The sequence below is a fragment of the Sturnus vulgaris genome, chromosome 7 (genome assembly GCF_052056855.1).
Source record: "Sturnus vulgaris isolate bStuVul1 chromosome 7, bStuVul1.hap1, whole genome shotgun sequence".
NCBI lineage: Eukaryota > Metazoa > Chordata > Aves > Passeriformes > Sturnidae > Sturnus > Sturnus vulgaris.
The window spans coordinates 25,274,228-25,293,072 of NC_142249.1; the positions used below are offsets into that span (position 1 = coordinate 25,274,228).

At 36.7% G+C, this 18,845-nt stretch overlaps 1 protein-coding gene across 1 annotated transcript in view; it reads left to right on the forward strand.

Annotated features, from left to right (window-relative positions):
* The window catches only part of LY75 (lymphocyte antigen 75), a 43,617-nt gene that overhangs the window by 20,747 nt on the left and 4,025 nt on the right, over window positions 1–18,845 (forward strand). Inside the window, exons 16-32 of the mRNA XM_014880863.2 lie at window positions 368–491; window positions 1,351–1,386; window positions 1,654–1,829; window positions 2,405–2,469; window positions 3,296–3,372; window positions 4,492–4,628; window positions 5,665–5,770; window positions 7,617–7,777; window positions 8,163–8,292; window positions 10,668–10,894; window positions 12,576–12,744; window positions 13,789–13,950; window positions 14,856–14,978; window positions 15,418–15,612; window positions 15,978–16,198; window positions 17,244–17,418; window positions 17,897–18,064. Coding sequence (XP_014736349.2) covers window positions 368–491; window positions 1,351–1,386; window positions 1,654–1,829; window positions 2,405–2,469; window positions 3,296–3,372; window positions 4,492–4,628; window positions 5,665–5,770; window positions 7,617–7,777; window positions 8,163–8,292; window positions 10,668–10,894; window positions 12,576–12,744; window positions 13,789–13,950; window positions 14,856–14,978; window positions 15,418–15,612; window positions 15,978–16,198; window positions 17,244–17,418; window positions 17,897–18,064 — 2,452 coding nt within the window. The remainder of the gene's footprint in view (window positions 1–367; window positions 492–1,350; window positions 1,387–1,653; window positions 1,830–2,404; window positions 2,470–3,295; window positions 3,373–4,491; window positions 4,629–5,664; window positions 5,771–7,616; window positions 7,778–8,162; window positions 8,293–10,667; window positions 10,895–12,575; window positions 12,745–13,788; window positions 13,951–14,855; window positions 14,979–15,417; window positions 15,613–15,977; window positions 16,199–17,243; window positions 17,419–17,896; window positions 18,065–18,845) is intronic.

The following is an 18,845-nucleotide window of genomic DNA, read 5'->3' on the forward strand; positions in this document are numbered from 1 at the left end:
TTTTCAGTAGAAATGAGAATCATTTCAGGGGAACAAGTTGTAATAGATATTTTAATAATAAGCATCGATAAGAAGCTGGGCACTAGAAAAACTCCAAGAAACATTATTTTTAGAAAAGGTTTTTAAGACATTTGTATGTAGACTGATCTTAAGCCCTTTATGTAATTGCTTCACAGCATTAGCGAACATGGAGAGTTACAGTTGAAGTTATAGCTGTATCTGCTCTTTTATTTGCAAAATAAATTGTGTGATAACAACACAGTAAAATAAACCAACTTTGCCAAAGAACCTTTTTAATACAGTTTAATTTTACATTTCAAAGGCCTATGCTGTCCTAACTCGGTTCTCCATTTCTACTTGTATGCAGACCTCACAGTTTTCACGGAGATCATTTTGGAGATTTTACTTCCATGAAGGCAGAGACCTGGAATTTTACTTCAGGCCTTTTGATTGTGAAGCTAAGCTTGAATGGGTCTGCCAGATAACAAAAGGTAAACTGCAATTACATTCATTCATTCATTCATTCATTCATTCATTCATTCATTCATATAAAGAGTTTAATACAATGAGTTGTAATTACTCCCCTATAATAGAAACTTTGCGGACAATATTTTATTGTTTCCTCTCTGAACTGCTAAGATGACAGTACATGAAATGTCTCACTGATGTCACATACAAACAAATAAAACCTCAGATCAGAAACTGACCCTGAGGAGGATGCAGTATCACAGCTCTCATGTTCTTTCTAGTCCCACGAAGTAAGAAGTGTTTTTTTGTGTGGTGATATAAGGCACCGAGTTGCAGCATTTGTGGACTTGACTTACTCTTTCTTAGTGATATTTTTAACTAAATCACCACAAATATTTTGGGTGTACAGTTGGCTTCAATCTTAGGCGATCTAGCCTTCTTCTGGTAAAACTGGTGTACTAGCTCCTCATTGTTGAGAAACAGAGGAGTAGGAATACGAAAGAATAGCATGGCATATCTGCACAGATCCAGTTTTTTTATGCAGTATGAAATGTAATTAGACTTTTTCATTTGGGTTGTTGATTAAAAGATGTCTTGGGATGAAACTTTATTGTTGGGGTAAGATACTGGTATAAATACCACTTTCATCCTTGAGAGATTAAAAAAAAATGAACCACAGATGTGTAAGATGGAGGTATGCAATACTCCCATTAATTTTCTATCAGCTCATTTTAAACTATTAAACCTGTGTATGATTTCATTCTCCTTTTTTTTCATCATGAATATTGAGAAGTATGAGTACTAACCATCACTTCTATTATTGGTGGCCACAGTCTTGTTGGAAGGTGAATTCAGTGACTTTTCCTTTTTTCCTCTGGACAGGTAGCACTCCAAAGACACCAGAGTGGTATATACCAGGTAATTGGACTTCCTTTGTATTTTTCCATTATGTGTGTAGGTTTGTTTATACTAAATATCTTTTCTTAGTTTTGTTGCATTGCTACTGCAATACCTATTTCATATCAGGAAAGGTTATGACTGATAGAATTTGATTTTGAGAGAATTCAAAATGCAGAGCATTGACTCTTTCCAGTGTCAAATTGAGATTTCTTAATACGTTCAGAAAAAGAAAAGATTTGTTTTACAGAATTCATTTTTTACTGATGTGGTATTTCTTTTTTGTAGATGAAATTGGAATTCATGGAGCCCCACTTGTTGTTGATGGAGCAGAGCTGTGGTTTGTACCAGATAAAAACCTGAGCTACCAGGAAGCTATTTTCTACTGTCAAAAAAATGATAGTGATTTAGCCTCTATAGAGTCTTACCCAAAACTCAGGACAATACTATCTCAAATAGAAAAGGTAAGGCGGTATTTTACAGTTACTTTCCATTGCAGGGAAATTTACTTGCCAAGTTTTCCAATATAAGAAAATGTTAATCCTAATTTCTTTTTTTTTCCTGTTGGCCTCAGTTTTCAATTGTACTTAAAAGGAAAAGATGGGATAAAAGAGAATTATTTTAATGACAGTCTGGTAAAAGAATTTTAAATTTACAAGTAGGTTTAACACCTTTAAAAACCACAAAACTCTGTGAATGGTGAAAGTGTGATAGCAGGACCACCATGCAAGCATCCCATTGTCTGCAAATATTTCATTAACAATTGTTCAGGTTCTTAATTTTGTGCACAGGGCAGCATATAGTTTTTCACCTGGTGAGAGGATTTAATTAGAAATGCATAATGATCTGATAGGCTTTATTGAAAGGGATTTGTGTTGTTCATGGCATGAAAGTACATTCTTGTAAGGCATCTGAGAAAAACATGTCAAGTTTCAGTACCTCTGTGACTAATTTTTTCACATTACTTCATCTTTGATAGAGTCAGAAGCTCTTTCTTTGTGGGTTGTAAAATATTGGGTTTTGCTCTTTACTTTCACAGTTATCAAACAGCGAACAGAAGTGGTGGCTGAAGTTTATCGATTATGGCTACAGCTATCATTCACCGTATGTAGAATAATTATGAGATGCTTTAGTGTAAGCTTTATTTTGTGCTGTTTAGGAATTGTTGACTAGAGTAGTTAAGTCATAGTAATTTTATTGTAACTGAGTTAGTAATGCATTTTTTGTGTGTGTTACCAGAGCCTCTAGATTTTGGTCTGTTTGGCTTAGGCATCTTAGTCTTGTGTGAATCCTTGAAATTTGTGATCCTAGTGCTAAAATATTCCCTTGATCTTTGAAATGCTTTTATTGGGGTTTTGGGCCAACTTCTATGTTCTGTTAACTTTTGGAGAACTGACAAAAAAAAGTGCCCGGTCTGTTGATTGAGGAATACTGAAGAACAGGGAATGGGAAATTGGCGTAAGACATCACTTTTCTAGTTAGGTAATGCCAAAGTCTCGGAGGGCTTTTAGTATAGCCTTGTAGAGTTGGGATGACTCACAGCAAATCTTGCATCATTCCCTTCTTGGCTGCAGAGAAGATTGACTGACTTCTTACAAGGAAAGTCCCTCACTTTCCAAAATGCTATAGCAATGTACTATTGTGAAAAAAAAGCCAAGGCGACTTCCTGTTCCCTTCACTTGTCCTGACAAAGTGCTGTGATTGCAGTATGGTGATAAATAACCTCATTCTGTACATCTCAACACAGTTCATTTGGGCACGATACATAACTGCTGAACCTACCACATATTGATTTCTAGCCTAGTTTGTGTAGGGCATCTAGAAACAGTTAATAACCCAAATTTTTGTTTGCACTGACATTGTTGCTATCAGAGTTTCTCCATAAAGGTCACATTGAATTGGAGATTAACTCTGAAATATTTATATCTAGTTTACAGTTATTTCCACGCTTCCATGATAGATTACTGAGAGATTGCTGGTATATTTCCAGAAAGAGCTGGTATAGAGGTAAGGCTGTTTTTATTTTTTCACCACCTCTGCTATTGTTGCGTTTATTTGAAAAGAAAAAAAGTAGTAATTACTGTTCTAACCAAACTCTTCTATTAAATACAAATTGATACCAAATTTGGAGTGAATGACTTCTTCATGATAATCTGATTGACTGTTGAATCATTGTTACTTCTTCATGGTAGAAGCCATGGTAATATTTCTTAATCACCAGAGGCAAACCTGAATTCAAATGACAAGTTTTTTATGATATGTTGTCACTCTTTTTGCAACACAAATTAATTAGGTGAAATCTGGTTTTGGTGGCTACCTTTCTGTGTTTATGCTACATATTCTGGCCTCTGGAGTTTGTCTGAGAGCTGTTCATTAGAGAGGTTAACTGTACTTGCAACTGTGTACATATCTGAAGATACAAATTCAATTAACTACTCATATTGTAAGAGATAGACAAAGTAGTGAAAAAGCCACCTGGTACTTGAACTTATTACTTCCTTTTTTCAAAACTGTTATGTTGAGCAAAATATATAGCCTCCAGAGAAGAAAAAGCTCCTCCTGTCTTCTACCATTTCCATTTGAAGCACGTTTTCCCTATTATTCAGTTGTTTGGTGTGAACTTTTTTTATCTCTGTTAGCCAAAAATTGCTCTAGACTAGGAAGTCAGTCCATTTATGACTGTGGGAGTCATGTAAAGCAGTGCAGGTCAGATGCTCTCCATGTAGATGTTGAAGGGTTCATTTTGGCTTTTTTAATATTCAGGCATGCCCTCTTTGCCAGAATACAAGTTTAGTCCTCATATAAAAATATATTTTTTCAATAATATTCTGTTTTCAAGTTCACTCTGCCTATACAAAGTGTTAATACTGGAAGTAAGAATGAGACTCTGGATCTGTAATCTGAATATTGTACTGTATTGTGTGTGTATTGTCTGATATAAATTATTTATGCTTGCCTTTTGGTCTACTGCTACTTTTAATGCTTTCAATTGCATAGTACCTCACTGTGGTTGCACCAAAAAGGATTTCCCTTCAGATTGGTCTTTGTCACGTCATAAAGTATGGATAGCAAATGGAGTGTGATAGACATTACCATAACTGTATTTTAAAACTTCTATTTCTGCAGACTATCCAGTCAACTGTAATGTGAAACTGCCCTTCATTTGTGAAAAAAATAATGCCTCTCTACTAGAGAAACATGATCCCAGTTACCGCCCAGTCAGTGGAGGTTGCCCTAAAGGCTGGCATCAGTTCCGTAATAAGGTACAGCAATGATACAGATTGATCATCCTTGCCTATTCTTCATAGTCCAGTAAGCTGGCATGCCTTTCTAAAAGAAAGGAGGAGGTATCCCCTCTCTTGAGAAATAGACTAGAAATGGGCTTTTGAAAACAAAGTGTAATGATTAAAATAATCTCCTTCCCTTTTGTCCTTTATTCAGGATAATGGTTTCTTAAATTCAAAACATTCGTTTTCAGGTTGTTTTTCTTTCCCATCGCCACACATTTAGGTCCAAGAACATTGATTGTATTGTCTAATCTTGAGCTTCTACTTTGAATGAAGAGAATGGTTAGAAAGGGAGAGGTTGAGTTTCTGTGGCAGAAGCATGTTGTGTCTCTTGGAGAGTAATCATAGGCAGGCAGGAAGTTGGAAGACACTGTTTCCTGAGTTAATTTAATGACTAAACTTAAGAATTAGTGAGCAGCTTTTAAGAATTAACCAATAAGTCAGAAGCCATAGTACTATTAATTATTTCAGTACTATGTTTTAAGGCAGTCAGCTAAAGTCTTAGTGAGACTCATTACTGTTGTTTCCTCCACCATTATTCTGTACATGTGCATCAAAGCTGCACATTATGTTGTGCCAAGGTTTGCAAACTTACTTCATATCACTGCAGAATAGACCTTGGAGTTCCCATGTAGTTTTTCCCCAAAGGTAGCTTGTTACAAGTTCCTGACCAGCATTGTCTGACTGAGAATTCACACATAAACTCTGCATTCTTAAAGCAGTACATGATTCTGATGTAGCAAATAAGAATTACTTGCTAATTCTTATTAGTGAGGAATGGTGAGAATATGAGTGAGGAGTTAGGGGATCATTTTATGTTTAGCTACTCTGCTGAACCAAATAAATGCTTGCAGCTAGTATCAGGGCACTTGATTTCTGCAAAAAATAGTTATATGTTATTGCAGGAAATGAGAAGTGAGTCTTTAGGGTTGGTTTAAGAACCTTTACATCCTGTTTATATCTTTGGCAGAATGGTATGGTGAAAATAATTTTCATTATATTTATTTTGCAGTGTTTTCTAAAGATGAAACCTGAACATTTAACATTTAATGCAGCTAATGAAAAGTGTGTAACTTTTGGAGGCTCTCTTCCATCTATCTCAGATCAAGCTGACCAAGGTATGGTGGTGAACTGAGGGCATTTTAGTATGCAACTTCTCTTCCAGATTCAGAATAGTTCTGCTTAAGAACTTGAGCATAAATCTCTTGGATATTCACAGGCATACTAGGAGCATTCTAAAAATCCAGGACTGGTTAAAAATGTGTTGTCTGTTGTTTGCATCATTGGAAACATAACATGGAAATGCAGTTAGCAGACATTTGAACCAGTTTGAAGAGCAGCTTCTGTATATGATTTTAACCTGTTACAAAAAGAAAAAGGTTGCAAAACCTTGCACTGAGAGTTGAGTATAAAAGAGTCATCACTGAATGAAGAATTGTTTGGCTTTGCAAGCTAATACATAACTGAGACTGTAGACTTTGCACTGTGCAAAACCACTGCAGAAGCTGCTTCCAAGAGAAGCTGAGCTCTGTGTGTGGGAATGAGGTGGCAAATACAATGCCAGCTGGAGCACAGGACCCTTTGTTTCTGCTTGTGCCAAGCAGCTTAATGTGGCAATGTGTCCAAACTGACCCTCTGTGAGCTCTTCAGGGCACTGATGAGAGGATGGAAAGCAGGAGGACTGGAAAACACAGCTGTTTCGCCTAAATCAACTAAAGTCAGTGAGAGAAATGCAGTGAGGGAAGAAATGGGTTCACATTGGCTGCAAGTAATGTTCAACAATAAACTGCTGAATGACATAGCTGAATTTGCAGCTATATTCTTGTGGATAATTAAGAGTTCTCTGAGGGTGTATTTGAAGTAGCTCAGTTGAATCCTGCAGTGCCCACAGTGCATATTTTCTTTATAAGCAAATAACCTCTTTCCAAACAAAATACGGTAAGTAGACTAGAGAAGTTAAGCATGTACCTGCAGGCAACAGCATAGGGTTATATACAGGAATATACATGTCTCATATGCATGTTTTTGTATGCATTTAAGATTGGAAAAATACAGCCATTCTGAAATGTTACACAGCAGGATCCCTTGTGTGATTTGGTGCATTTGAAAGTGTTTGTTACTGTGTCTTGTTTGTTTTTTCTTTTCTCTGTGGAGACCACCTATATGGAAAGAAGACACAGTCCTCTTAAAATGCACTTCTTTCTGTAAGCTGCCTCTACTCCCCCTGACATGCAAATCTACAGTGGCTTTGTCTCGTTCAGAAAACAGGCTGTGGCTAGTCTGGCATGTGACCGATAGCTAAAACATGTCAGCAGTAGCAAATTACATAGCTTCAATTTGTCTTCCTAAACTAGTCAAGTTTAGTGAATGCCTTTGATGCCTGGGGGGTTGCCAAAGCCCATTGTTTCTTGATAGAATGCGCACTAAGAGGGGTCTGATTTAAAGTTTACCTGACTGAATTTTTTTCAACTAAATCTGACTTCCTTTGATCTCTCCTGCTTTGTCTGATGGTGGAGGGAACAAACTCTGCCAGAATCCAAAAAATGTTCTGATTAATGGTATGTGAAAGAGAAAGATGAGAGTTAAGACTTCCTCCATCAATTCAGAAAGGGCAGTGAGACAATAGAAGATCTTGCAGGCTTGTGGAAAAGCAGCCTCTTAAATTTGTGTGTGAGTAAAAGACTCCAAATTAGTGGGCAAAGGAGCAAGTTAAATCCCCTACCTTCTCCTCAACTCAGAATTTGAAGGACAAATACCAATAGCCTGCTCCTTTCAGATAAAATCAATATGAAAGGTGTTATCCTATGGAAGGAAGAGAAGATAAGCCTTTGGCAGTGATGAAGGGCTGGAAAAATTAAATTAATACAAACAGGGATTGTATTTTCTTACTTAAATGAAGTGTTCTTTCAGATATTTACTGTTTTTCCTAACCACAGTATGTACATTTACTGTTCTGTCCAACAGATTATATAACATCCTTGCTTCCTGGCCTGCCAAAAGATATTTGGATTGGTTTACAGTTCCTGTTCAGTACAAGGGAAAACAAATGGATAGATGAGAGTAGACTGTTGTATAGTAACTTTCACCCACTCCTGACAGGAAGATTAAGGAAAATTCCACTGGATGTAAGTTCTGACTTTTGACTTCTCTTGCCTGTTGAGTAATGAAATCTGGAATGTTGTCCCCCATATGTCAAAAAACCGCCCCCATGTAACAGACCAAATTCCCCAGTTAGTCCTTTTAATTGGCCAGCAGGGTGGTTGACAGTACTGGAGTTCTGTTTACCTTTACTTGGATGACAACTTCTGAAGTGTATTTAGCTTAGGAAAACTTTTTGAGTCCAGACACCTGGTAGTGTTTGTAAAACAGGTAAGCTGTATTGCAGCACTCCTTTGAAACTTCTTAAACAAGTTCAGACAGCTGGGGTTCTCCTAGACTCGTGTTAGTTCACCTCTACACAAGTATGTTTATACCTTATTTGAGTCTGATAAGGATATTTCTGTTTCTCAGTTTTTTGATGAAGAATTTAACAATCAGTGTGGTGTAATCCTCAATGATCCCAAATCCCAATATGTTGGAACATGGAATTTCACTGCTTGTGCTGACAGGCACTTCTTGGGTATATGCCAGCGGTCTGTAGGTAAGTCTGAAGAGTGAAAATAAATTGCAGCCAGAGTTTAAACTTAAAGTGCATGTGCCAGGAGATTTAATGCGTGTAAATGATTTCACTTGAAAAGTAAGATTTTCGTAGAGACTGAGCAGATAAATTTTAGAAAAGCAGAGTGTAGAGGAGGATCTGTGGCCTGTTTTGTCAGCCATTCAGAGTATTCCCTATTGTTTTTCATAGCCCAGTTCAGGGAGAATCTGTTTTCCTGAGAGACTTTCTGCAGTTTCAGTGGAATTACACTTCAGCAGATGGGTCTTTAATGTTCTGTGGGTATAGAGGTCATGTACACTGAGAGGTGGAACAAGTGAAACCTTTTGCCTTTTCAGAACTGTGGAAGTGAGAAGCCTAGGAAGGAATCTCACAATATTTATATCCTCCTTAAATACATCTTCTGTCTTTTAGTTCTGTGAGAATATAAAGTATCATAGAGTCTTAATGTTGAAGTTGGTCTCTCCCCAGAGCAAACTTGAGAGTTGGTGTGAGTGGGATTTTTTAATCTGAACTAAAAATAATATTGTGATGTACCCATGTGGGTTGGCCAGTACCAATTATTGGAATAAGATCAAACACATACAGTTATTATGTGCATTTAATTACTGCTACGGGCTAATGTTCAGCATACCCACTTCTGAGCAGGTTCCTTTATATAAATAATCCTTTTAAGTGATGAGCATGCTATCTTCTAAAAAAAATCAAACACAAAGAAACCTAGGTGTACAAAACACCCAAGACTACGCCCACCTTTTTCATTCTCAAATAGGCAGAGATTTCCACCTCCCACCCCCCTACCTCCATTTAACATAAAAAATCTTCTTTACTCAGTGCCAAATACTCCAGAAATTCTAAATGTTAAGATTAGAAGTCTGGATTGAAGAGATGCCATAAAAATGTGAAAAGGAGACTTTTATGAATTGAAGGTTGACAATGTATCTGTTTATATCAATCTCTTATTAGTCTGGAGTGACTAAATACTAAATTCTTTGCCACAGCTGTAGAAGATGTAATGAGAAAGGTTTCTGGTCTGTTTTATACTGTGTTAAGGATCTAAGGATAGTTTGGGTTGAAAGGGACCTCAGCAGGTTGTAGGGACAGTTGTGAGAGAGTTCAAGTTGTCTAGGGCTCTATCCCCTGGAAAAAGATGATTCATGTTCATTGGAAATCTTGGCATGATTGTGATTTGCAGAATTTATTGAGATGATAATCATCAGCAATTATTTTTTCAGAAATGAACATTTTACTTACTGCCTTGTTTCTAATTTAGTACCCCTTGATGTGTGATGGCACCCTGGGTTCCATGGTTCTCTTTTGTAGCTGTTTACTAAGTGAAAGTATTTGGCAGCAGACAGAAACACTTGAAACAGTCTGTTTAAGCCTTGTCAGTTTTCTGATCTATTGAAAGCTGTAAATATCAAATTAATATTGTGTTTCTGTCATCTTGTGTTTTGGAAAATGGCCCTGTCAGCCTATCAATCAGCCATTCATATACTGTTATTTATAGAGTGACGCCTCCTCTCACCACTTGGAAGCCTTTTTCTACTTCAAGCATTTTAAATATCAGGAGGGTTCTGCCTTTTGCAGAATGAATTTATTTTTGGTTGTGTATAAAGCTTTTGGGGTTACCATTTGTATGCTTAACCTTACCACCCACAGGAGTATTTGCATCTTCTATTAACTGCAGTAGCCATGCATCACTGAGCTGTGTGCCTTCAGGTGTGGTGCTGGTAGCTGTGATAACACTCCGTGCTCAGAGCACACACAGTGAATTATATCCCTCCTTATGCAAGCTGGACTTTCTGCAGTTAGTTAAGTGGAGGTGAAAACAGTTCTCACTGTATTCGTGGATGGCAGTAAGGAGTTCTGGGTCTGTGGTGTACCAAAATCTGCATAGACAGGTTTTGTGGCTCATTAGATTTGCATAAGCATCAATCTGCAGGCTCCAGCTCCACAGAGATAAATGAATCAAGTTTAGCTGTTGCTATATTACAGCAGAGAGCATTTGCTCTCTCACATTTCTGTATAATTAAAATCATAGAATATGTTTTTAATTCAGTAAATTATTTAGCAGTTAGTTAAAAATAACATATAAAAAGATGTGAACCTAAGTCAAGAAAAAGATATTTAATAATACATTGACTGAAAATAATTCTTTTTTAATGTATATTTTTCTATCTAAGATATCAAAGATGTTTGCTTCTAACTATAATTATCAGCATAATCTACTATCTAAAAGTTTTTTTCCCAAATGTGGTCAAACAGGTTTTTCTAACTAATTGTTACAGAGACATCGGGACTTTAAAATACATTACAGTATTTAACTACCTAATTACTGGATTTTTTCTTATGTATAGGAACTGCTGATAACCAGACAGAGCAAGTCATTAATGAAACATTGAGCTATCAAAATGTTCAGTACATGTTAATTCTGAAGAATTTGTCCTGGAATGATGCAATGGCTGCATGCATAAATAACAAGATGCAGCTGGTTAGCATCACAGATCAGTTCCAGCAGGCTTTTCTTGCTGTTCAGGCTGCTCTTCATAATTACCCACTCTGGACTGGACTCTTCAGCAGAGATGTAAGTTTTGTTTTTTCCTCAGACTGTGGCTTAAGGTAATTTTTACAGTTGTATGCACCAAAACCCGAGTTAAAGAAATGCAGTGACAAATTACTTTCTGGGCTAACTTTTCATTGAGGGGTAACCATCTGGAGTGTCTCAAGATAAATGTTTTAAACCTTCAGTTCTCCAAGTTACATCCTGAACTCCACTGGATGAATTGATGATGATGATAAAATTCTTTTAAAAGATCAGTAATGAAGGGATATATTGTAGGGTGGCAGCAACATAGGTTACTGAGTCATCTCTTTTGTTAACAAATGAGTAATAAGTGTTGCTATTGAATATCATCAGCACTGTTTACAGTACCACTCTAGAAAGATGACCCAAAAATCTGTTTTGGAAGGGAGAAACTAGAAGTGGCAAATAAAATTCACAATGAATCATTGAATACTTGTGGAGATACATTTCTGAAGTTTAACTTAGATTCTGTTGTTATTCATGTAATTTGTGCCATGTTTTGAGTTTGAGGGAAGCATCTTGGAGACAGGTTAGTGGATTTTTCTTTCTCTCTATTTTTTTTCTGGTCAAAAAAGTTTGCAATAATCCAGGAAGTGCTGCTTTTTATCTTTCTTAGCTGGAGGATCTCTTGAAAATCTTTAGTGTGGATTGAGAGTTCTTGGGCTTGCTGGCAGGGTTTATCTTTTTTGTCAAGCACATAAGTCTGGAGATAATTGCAAGAAGAAAGTTAAAATATTTTAGAAGTGCCTTACCTACAAAGTATGGTGGCACTCAGCACTGTGATGTAATGTTCTTCTGTTGTCAGTTCTGGGCTACTGAATACTTTAGCAAAATAGGGGAAAACAGAAATTGGAGTATATACTTTATGGATAATATTTTTAAATTTTTAAAGGGTTTAATCTTAGTGAAAATGGGGAAACCAGACAACCTATTTTCTCATCTCTTTTGATTTTTTTATCGGTAAGTGAGGATCAAATGATTCATTTTGGGGCATATTGCTCAGGCATGCATCGACTCTTCACTATTGCAACACTTCACTATATGGGCACAATTAAAATGTCACATGAAAGGAAATTATAATGCAACTGGTCAACTGAAGTTGTTACTCCAGTGCTGAAATCAGATACAAAAGAAAAGTACAAGATAAATTACACAACAGTAGGGGGATTTCCCAAAGACTTTCAAATGTAAGATTTTTAAAGGATACCTTGCTGCTTGTATGTGGGTTTTTTCTTCCTGCATCCTCCAGGGCAGGTACATGTCTGATATATTAAATCAATTAAGTATTTCATAGATTACTTTCAACTCAAATAGAGTAACTGAGACTGGACTTTCTTCTCAGTTATTACCAGTTTTCCAAGACTGGGAGATTATATCCACCATTGCTTTGCAGATGCAGATGACGCAATTTGGACATCCCATTGCTAGGTCTTCCTCCCTAAGTGCAGTAATTAAACATCACCTTTGGACAATTATCTATGCAGCTAATTTGTATTTTTGTAACTGCAGAACTTAAAATAACAAAGCTCAGAAAATCAGCTCATGAGGACAGTGGAACACTTACAGTTCTCATCACAAACACTGAAAATGTCTAGCCTGTGTAAATATATTATCATATCATTTTCTGCACCTTATATTTTTTTTATTATGTAAGCTCATCCCTTTGCTTAAATAATGCTAGGGTGGAAAACATTATGGCTGGCTGGATGGGAAACATGTAAGTTTTAGTCGCTGGTCTGAAGATGATGAAGAAACAAACGAAGAATGTGTGTTTTTGGATACTGATGGCTTCTGGAGAACTTCTGACTGCTCCTCTGAAAATCGAGGTGCTATTTGCTATGCATCAGAAAGTATGTATGCTACCATAATTTTTATAAAAGTTGACTTCTAATATAAAATATATTCAATTATTCCAGCTTGTAACTTCAAAATTACAGCTTTTTAAAACTTGCATTTCCTCCAACAGTCTGATTTTTCACATTTAAAAAAAGCCTGACTTCAAAAACGGGGGGCATGCACCTGTTGGTCTTGATCTAATTGTACCTTAGAAATAAATTCAGCATGGATGCACTGGGTCACTACCCTTACTCCCAACTGATTCTATCCTTGCACTGCTTCTCTAAGATTGTTGCATACTAATCTCTCCCACTTGCTTGTGTTAGAAGATTAAAATACCTCTGTACTATTTACATCTTAATATTGAGACCTCCTGACATCTGCTCAGACATGGAAGTCTTCTACAGGGAGAAGATACATGACTATATGGAGAACAAAGGTAGAAGATAGACATTGAGTTGAAAATTAACATCATCTGAAGTTCGCAAAACCCTTCTAAATATCTACTAATTATAATGAGACAGAGATATAGTAGGATGTAGGTTTTTTATTTCCAGAAAGGTCTGTGGTAGTTGTGTATCCTTCAGAAAAAGATTTTTCTGAGAGATCATCACAGACTTCTTCCCTATGAGACCGTTATGATTTGGAACTGCAGAAAGAGTCCTCACTCTTCAAGTATTAGATAAAGCCACAGAACTAAGATATGTTGCTAGCTGTGAAGTAGCTTACTTGTTATAGTGATCTAGTACTTGCACTACAGGCAATAAGAGCTTTTAGTTATTGGCCTACACTTAGCACTTTTATGTAGGGATTTTATTTTTAAACCTATTTAAAGTAACTGTGAAAACTTGCAAGTATCTGTATTCTTTAGTAGAGCTTACTACTTGTTTTGTTACTTTAAAAAAATCACCATTGTGAGGAAACTGAAAACAACACATTTAAAGGATGACAACTTAATTTGTCTTACATATTTTTAAGTGGCACCTGAAAGTGGTTTGTGGGGTGCCAAGTCAGGTAGTTTTATTAGTAATTCATGTCCTAATGTTGTCTTTTTTTAGAGAAGACTGAAAAAGAACAAGTTACACAGGTGAAGTGCCCACATAAAATTAAAAATACACCCTGGATATCATTTAGAAACAATTGTTACACTTTCATGATAACAAAAAATAGATGGAGAGAACTGAAGCCTCAAGAAGCTCATCATTTATGCAGGAACATGAGTAAGTACTTTGTCATACTGCAGGTATTTGTGGACTTAGATCAGCTCGGGGGAGATAATGAGTGTTAGATCTGAGTCACTGTCTTAAAATGACAGACAGCAGAGTGAGTGCTGAGAATGGCTGTAGCAGGAATGCAGTAGTGTAGCACTGCCTGATGCTGTTTGCCCTTGCACTACCCTGATAAAAAGTGCCAGAGCGTGAATGGGAGAGTTGAAGAAGGAGAGGCAGCTTGGAACTGCTGAACTCTGAGATCTCGGAAATATGGCAAGGTTTTTGTGTTTGGTTGGGGTTTCTGTTATAATATGGCAGTTTTAAATAGTTTGGGTAATTGTTATACCATTGGCAACGTTATGGTTTTACTTCGTGGTTTCCTGCTGCCTCCAGCTTTGCTGTGTGGAACACTTAGGTGAACAAAGTAAATAGACTGAAATGCACATGGATGTTTTCTGTCCATCCTAAGTAACATATAACCTTAGGAACAGCTTTCCTCTTCCACTAAACCTTCAGACATTCATCCTTCCAAAAATTATTTTTATTTTTTTTGTGAATTGATTCAGTCTTTTAGTACTGTTTGTTTACTAGAGCAGTTCAAGCAAATCAAAGTTTGCTGGTATTTTTATGATCTGTGCAGATAATTTTTACTACATACAACTTGAAGTGACAGTAGGGCCCACAAATATCTCTGGAGCTGAAATCTTTCACTTATCCATAAAACCAGGGATAGGACCATTGAGAATACATTTGAAAATTGGTTTTGCACTGTTCAATTAGTTATGTTGTAAAGATCTGGTCTTTACAGATGTTAATCTATCTGTAATAATTGTTAACAGTAATAGAAAAAAAATGTTTATTTTTTAGCTTAAAGGTGAATTTGTAAGAAAGTAACGTAAAAAAATTTTCAACAGACCCCGAGGCATATGTTCTGAGTGTTCGAGATGAGGAGGAGAATAACTTTGTTACTGAGCAGCTTCATTCATTCAGCGGTCTGGCTCTGTGGGTCTGGCTGGGTGTGATTTATGACGACAGTGGTAAGATTCAAGGATTTGGGTTTTTTCTTATTAACTGGATCAGAGACAAAATTTGCAGCATTAAGTCCATGTCTCTTGCATGTTTCAGTTTATAAGTAAAGTCAAAGTGGATGCAAACCTGCAACAATGATTTGTATTTGTACTTATCTTCTAGAAGAAAATAACCTGACCTGACATGCTCTCTGTTTGAGTGATAATTAGATCCAATATGTTCTGTTTAGCCTAAATTTGATTTCCCTGGAAAGCAGGAATTAAAGTGGCCAGGATGAGTAATGCTAACATATTTAGCATTGCATATGGAACTGATTTAGAGTAACTTGCAGTATCCCAGCATTTTTTCCAAAGTGAACATCTGTTAATACCATAAATATATTCAAAGTTAAATGGTATTTATAGACATAATGCCAGTGGTTTAATAAATAAACAATGTTTTCCACAGATAAAATTCTCAAGTGGTATGATGAAACTCATCTGACTTACAATAACTGGAGACTGGGAAGACCTATCATAACGAAGAACAGTTTTTTTGCTGGTGTAAATCTTGATGGGTTTTGGGATATTTATAATTATTCTCAAAGTTGGCATGCTAATCACTACAACATGTACAGTATTCTCGCCTGTAAAATCGAAAGGGGTAAGTAGTATTGAAGTGTTGGATGAGGGTCATAATTTAAATCATGGTTCCTGCTGAATAAGGCTTTGGTTTTGCTCCTAGTGAAACACATGGCACAGCTGTCATGAGCATCTGGTGTCATCTGGTCAATCTGCATCACTGCTGTAATACTCTGATCAGGAGAAATGTGTTTGCTGTGCTCATCCAGCAACTGCTGAACTCCATGTTCTGAGTAGCAAAAGTAAACTTAACTTGATAGAAGTGGCTTGTACTGAGCACTTTCATGCTTGAGTTACACTGAGACTGATGGATTTTAATGCTTTCTGTATTTTTCCTAGTAACATGAAAGAAATGCACACAGCTTATCTTCTTATTCTTTGAAATAGGGCACCAACAGCACAAGCCTCCATTGCCTGACACTATTCCACATGGAAACAGAACGTACAGGATCCTTCAGAAAAAATTAACGTGGTATGAGGCGTTGAGATTGTGCCAACAAAATAACAGTGATTTAGCAAGTGTACACAGTGAATCAGAACAGTTATTTCTAGAAGATATTGTCAAACAGGATGGTTATCCTCTGTGGCTTGGGTTGTCAATTCATGATGTAAGTATATACTGTTGGGGACATCTGGACAAGATACGAAATATATTCTGATGGTTTTTTTCCCGGTTCCTTAGAATCTCTTCTTCATGTAGTATATTTTCAACCCTGTGTGATGCGTTAATACTAAATTTTGGTGAATGTAGGCATGATAAGATATTTCTTTCTAATACCTGACAGTTTAAAATAGTGTTCCCTCAGCATTCTTTGCAGCACAAGGAAGTGTGATTTGCTGTGCTACCCCTAAGAGACTTCAGACTTTATGGCCCCTGTTGAATCAGATTTCATTAGCAAATTGAGTCAGACAAAGCTTGTGGAATCTGCTTAGTTGAGGTCAGGACTGGTTCTCCAGAGCAGTTCAGGAGCTAGCTCTCAGTAAGTTCAGTGTTCATTCTCCCCAGAAACACAATAGCAGGAGGCAGCTGCAGATTTCTTCCTCCTCTTTACTGTGGAGCCAAAAGCCTGTAGCCCTAACCCTGCTCCCCTCACTAATTGTCAGACCTGTACACAGTAGTTAATTGGCAGGAATACTGCTCTGCAGAGGTGTGCTATTTCTATGCATACCTGTAAATGGATCCCTCACAACTGGCCCCTCATTGTCATGGGTTTCCAGAAACATATCTGAAGTAGGAGCAAGCACTGCAAACCATCCCTGAGCTGCCCAGTTCTACTCACTGAGGCCATCTCAACAGTTTAGCAGTTTGCAGTGTATCCACTAATGTTCATAGCAGAGAAGGCAGATTGCTTAAATGAAACAGAAGGGTGGAACTAAGTAAAATGTTCCCCATAGGATAAAACAGGCACATTGCAGGTTTAAACTTGTGAATATGCTGTCCTTCTCAGTTCCCACAAATAATAAAAATTTCTATGTTAAGAAAATGCAAACTATGTTGTACGTTTATTTGCTGTGAATTTAGATGAGACCACCTGCTCTTTAATTTATCACTCTACAAGTGACAAATATTGCTACGTGACTTAATTCATGATGGATGACATTTAAAGCACAGTCATATGTAGTTTAAAAGTTGTGGGTTTTTTCTTCAATTAGGGAAGTAAAACTAATTTTGAATGGTCAGATGGAAGTGACTTTGACTACTATCCCTGGGAATTGGAAAACTCAAATACTACTGAGAACTGTGTTCTGTTGGATACTAAAGGATTTTGGAACCGTACAAAATGTACAAATGTTGCTGAAGGTGCCATTTGCTATAGCCCTCCAAACAGTAAGTGTTATTTTTAAGGTTTTGTGTAGTTGTCCTTACATGTTGTATTTAGAAGTAGAAATTAAAGTTGAAATACTGCACATGATTCCCTTTTTAAGAACAGTTTTCAACTTTTTAATACTTCAGGGAGATAAATTCTCATTAATCCAGTGGTGAAATCAAGTCTGGTTACTTCTTGATCACCTGTGATAGGAATATCAAGTGTATGTATCTTTTCTAAATCAAAGTACTTATCAAATATATATAACAAATGTCAAACCCCACAAAAAAAGCAAAAAAAATGTTCCCAAGCCTTTGGGATTTTTCTTATGCTCATTTTTAAATAAATTTGTACATGACACAAGAAGAAAGCCTGTAAGCTAATTGAATAGTGGTTGTTGGTAGGAGTAGTAGCCCTGTTATTGTATTGTCCTGTTATTCCAGAGACTGTGCGCAAACTGCTGCAGCAGAAATAACATCAATTTCTTTGTCTTTGCAGAGAGAAAATTAAAGCCAAAGCAAGCAAGCAGAGCTTCTGGATGCCCTCAGAGCAGTGGCTCCCTGCACTGGGAACAGTACAGGGATCACTGTTACGCCTTTGACATGGCATTCTACAACTTTTCCGTGTATAATGTGGAAGAGGCTAAGAGAATCTGCCAGAAGCTGAGTAGGTTTATACCCTTTATCACCTTACAACTTGTAATAAGTCCATTATTTGAGAAGAAATAAAATCCAACAACCTAAAATCTTACACTGGTTATACCTCAGCTTTGCCATTTTTATGCTCCTTTAGTTTAGGAAAGGCGATAGCAAGCTTTATCTTTGAACACCTGATGAAAATTCTTAATAAAATACTGCAACATGCTGCAGATCATTTGGCACACAGGTATTGGCAGATAAAGTGCAGGTAGCCAGTTACAGAAAATTCAGAAATTTAGTGCTTACAGTTTGGAAGAAAACATTTTTATCTGCGTTGCAGTTAGTGCTGTTGGCAGGGCTTTCTTGTTATCTCCTTGCTGTAGCTTCTTGCTAATAAGGAGCTTGCTAGCCTATCAAATGGTTCAAAGAGCATGTATATTATAGATATTAAAGCATGTAAAAAACATAATTTTATGTGAAATTAATTGATTTTCTCCCTTTGCTCAGTTACATGGGGAATTGCATTGTAGAGGCAGTGTTAATCAGTTTCATGGACAAAAGTTTTAATCACCCTAAGGTAGAAGTTAGTGACTGTCATAATTTTCTTTTATGGAATTATCTTATGGTGTGACGTTGGACTCACTATTTAGGATCTTAAAAACCCAGTTCTGGATGCAGTTTTCTGTTGAGTCCAATTTGGTCTGCTAGTTGAAAGAGAAAACATCTGACTTATATATAATTGTAGAGAATGGGTACACTCTGAGCATACTTCTCTAGCATGCTCTTTCCTCCCTCTTATTCCTTATTCC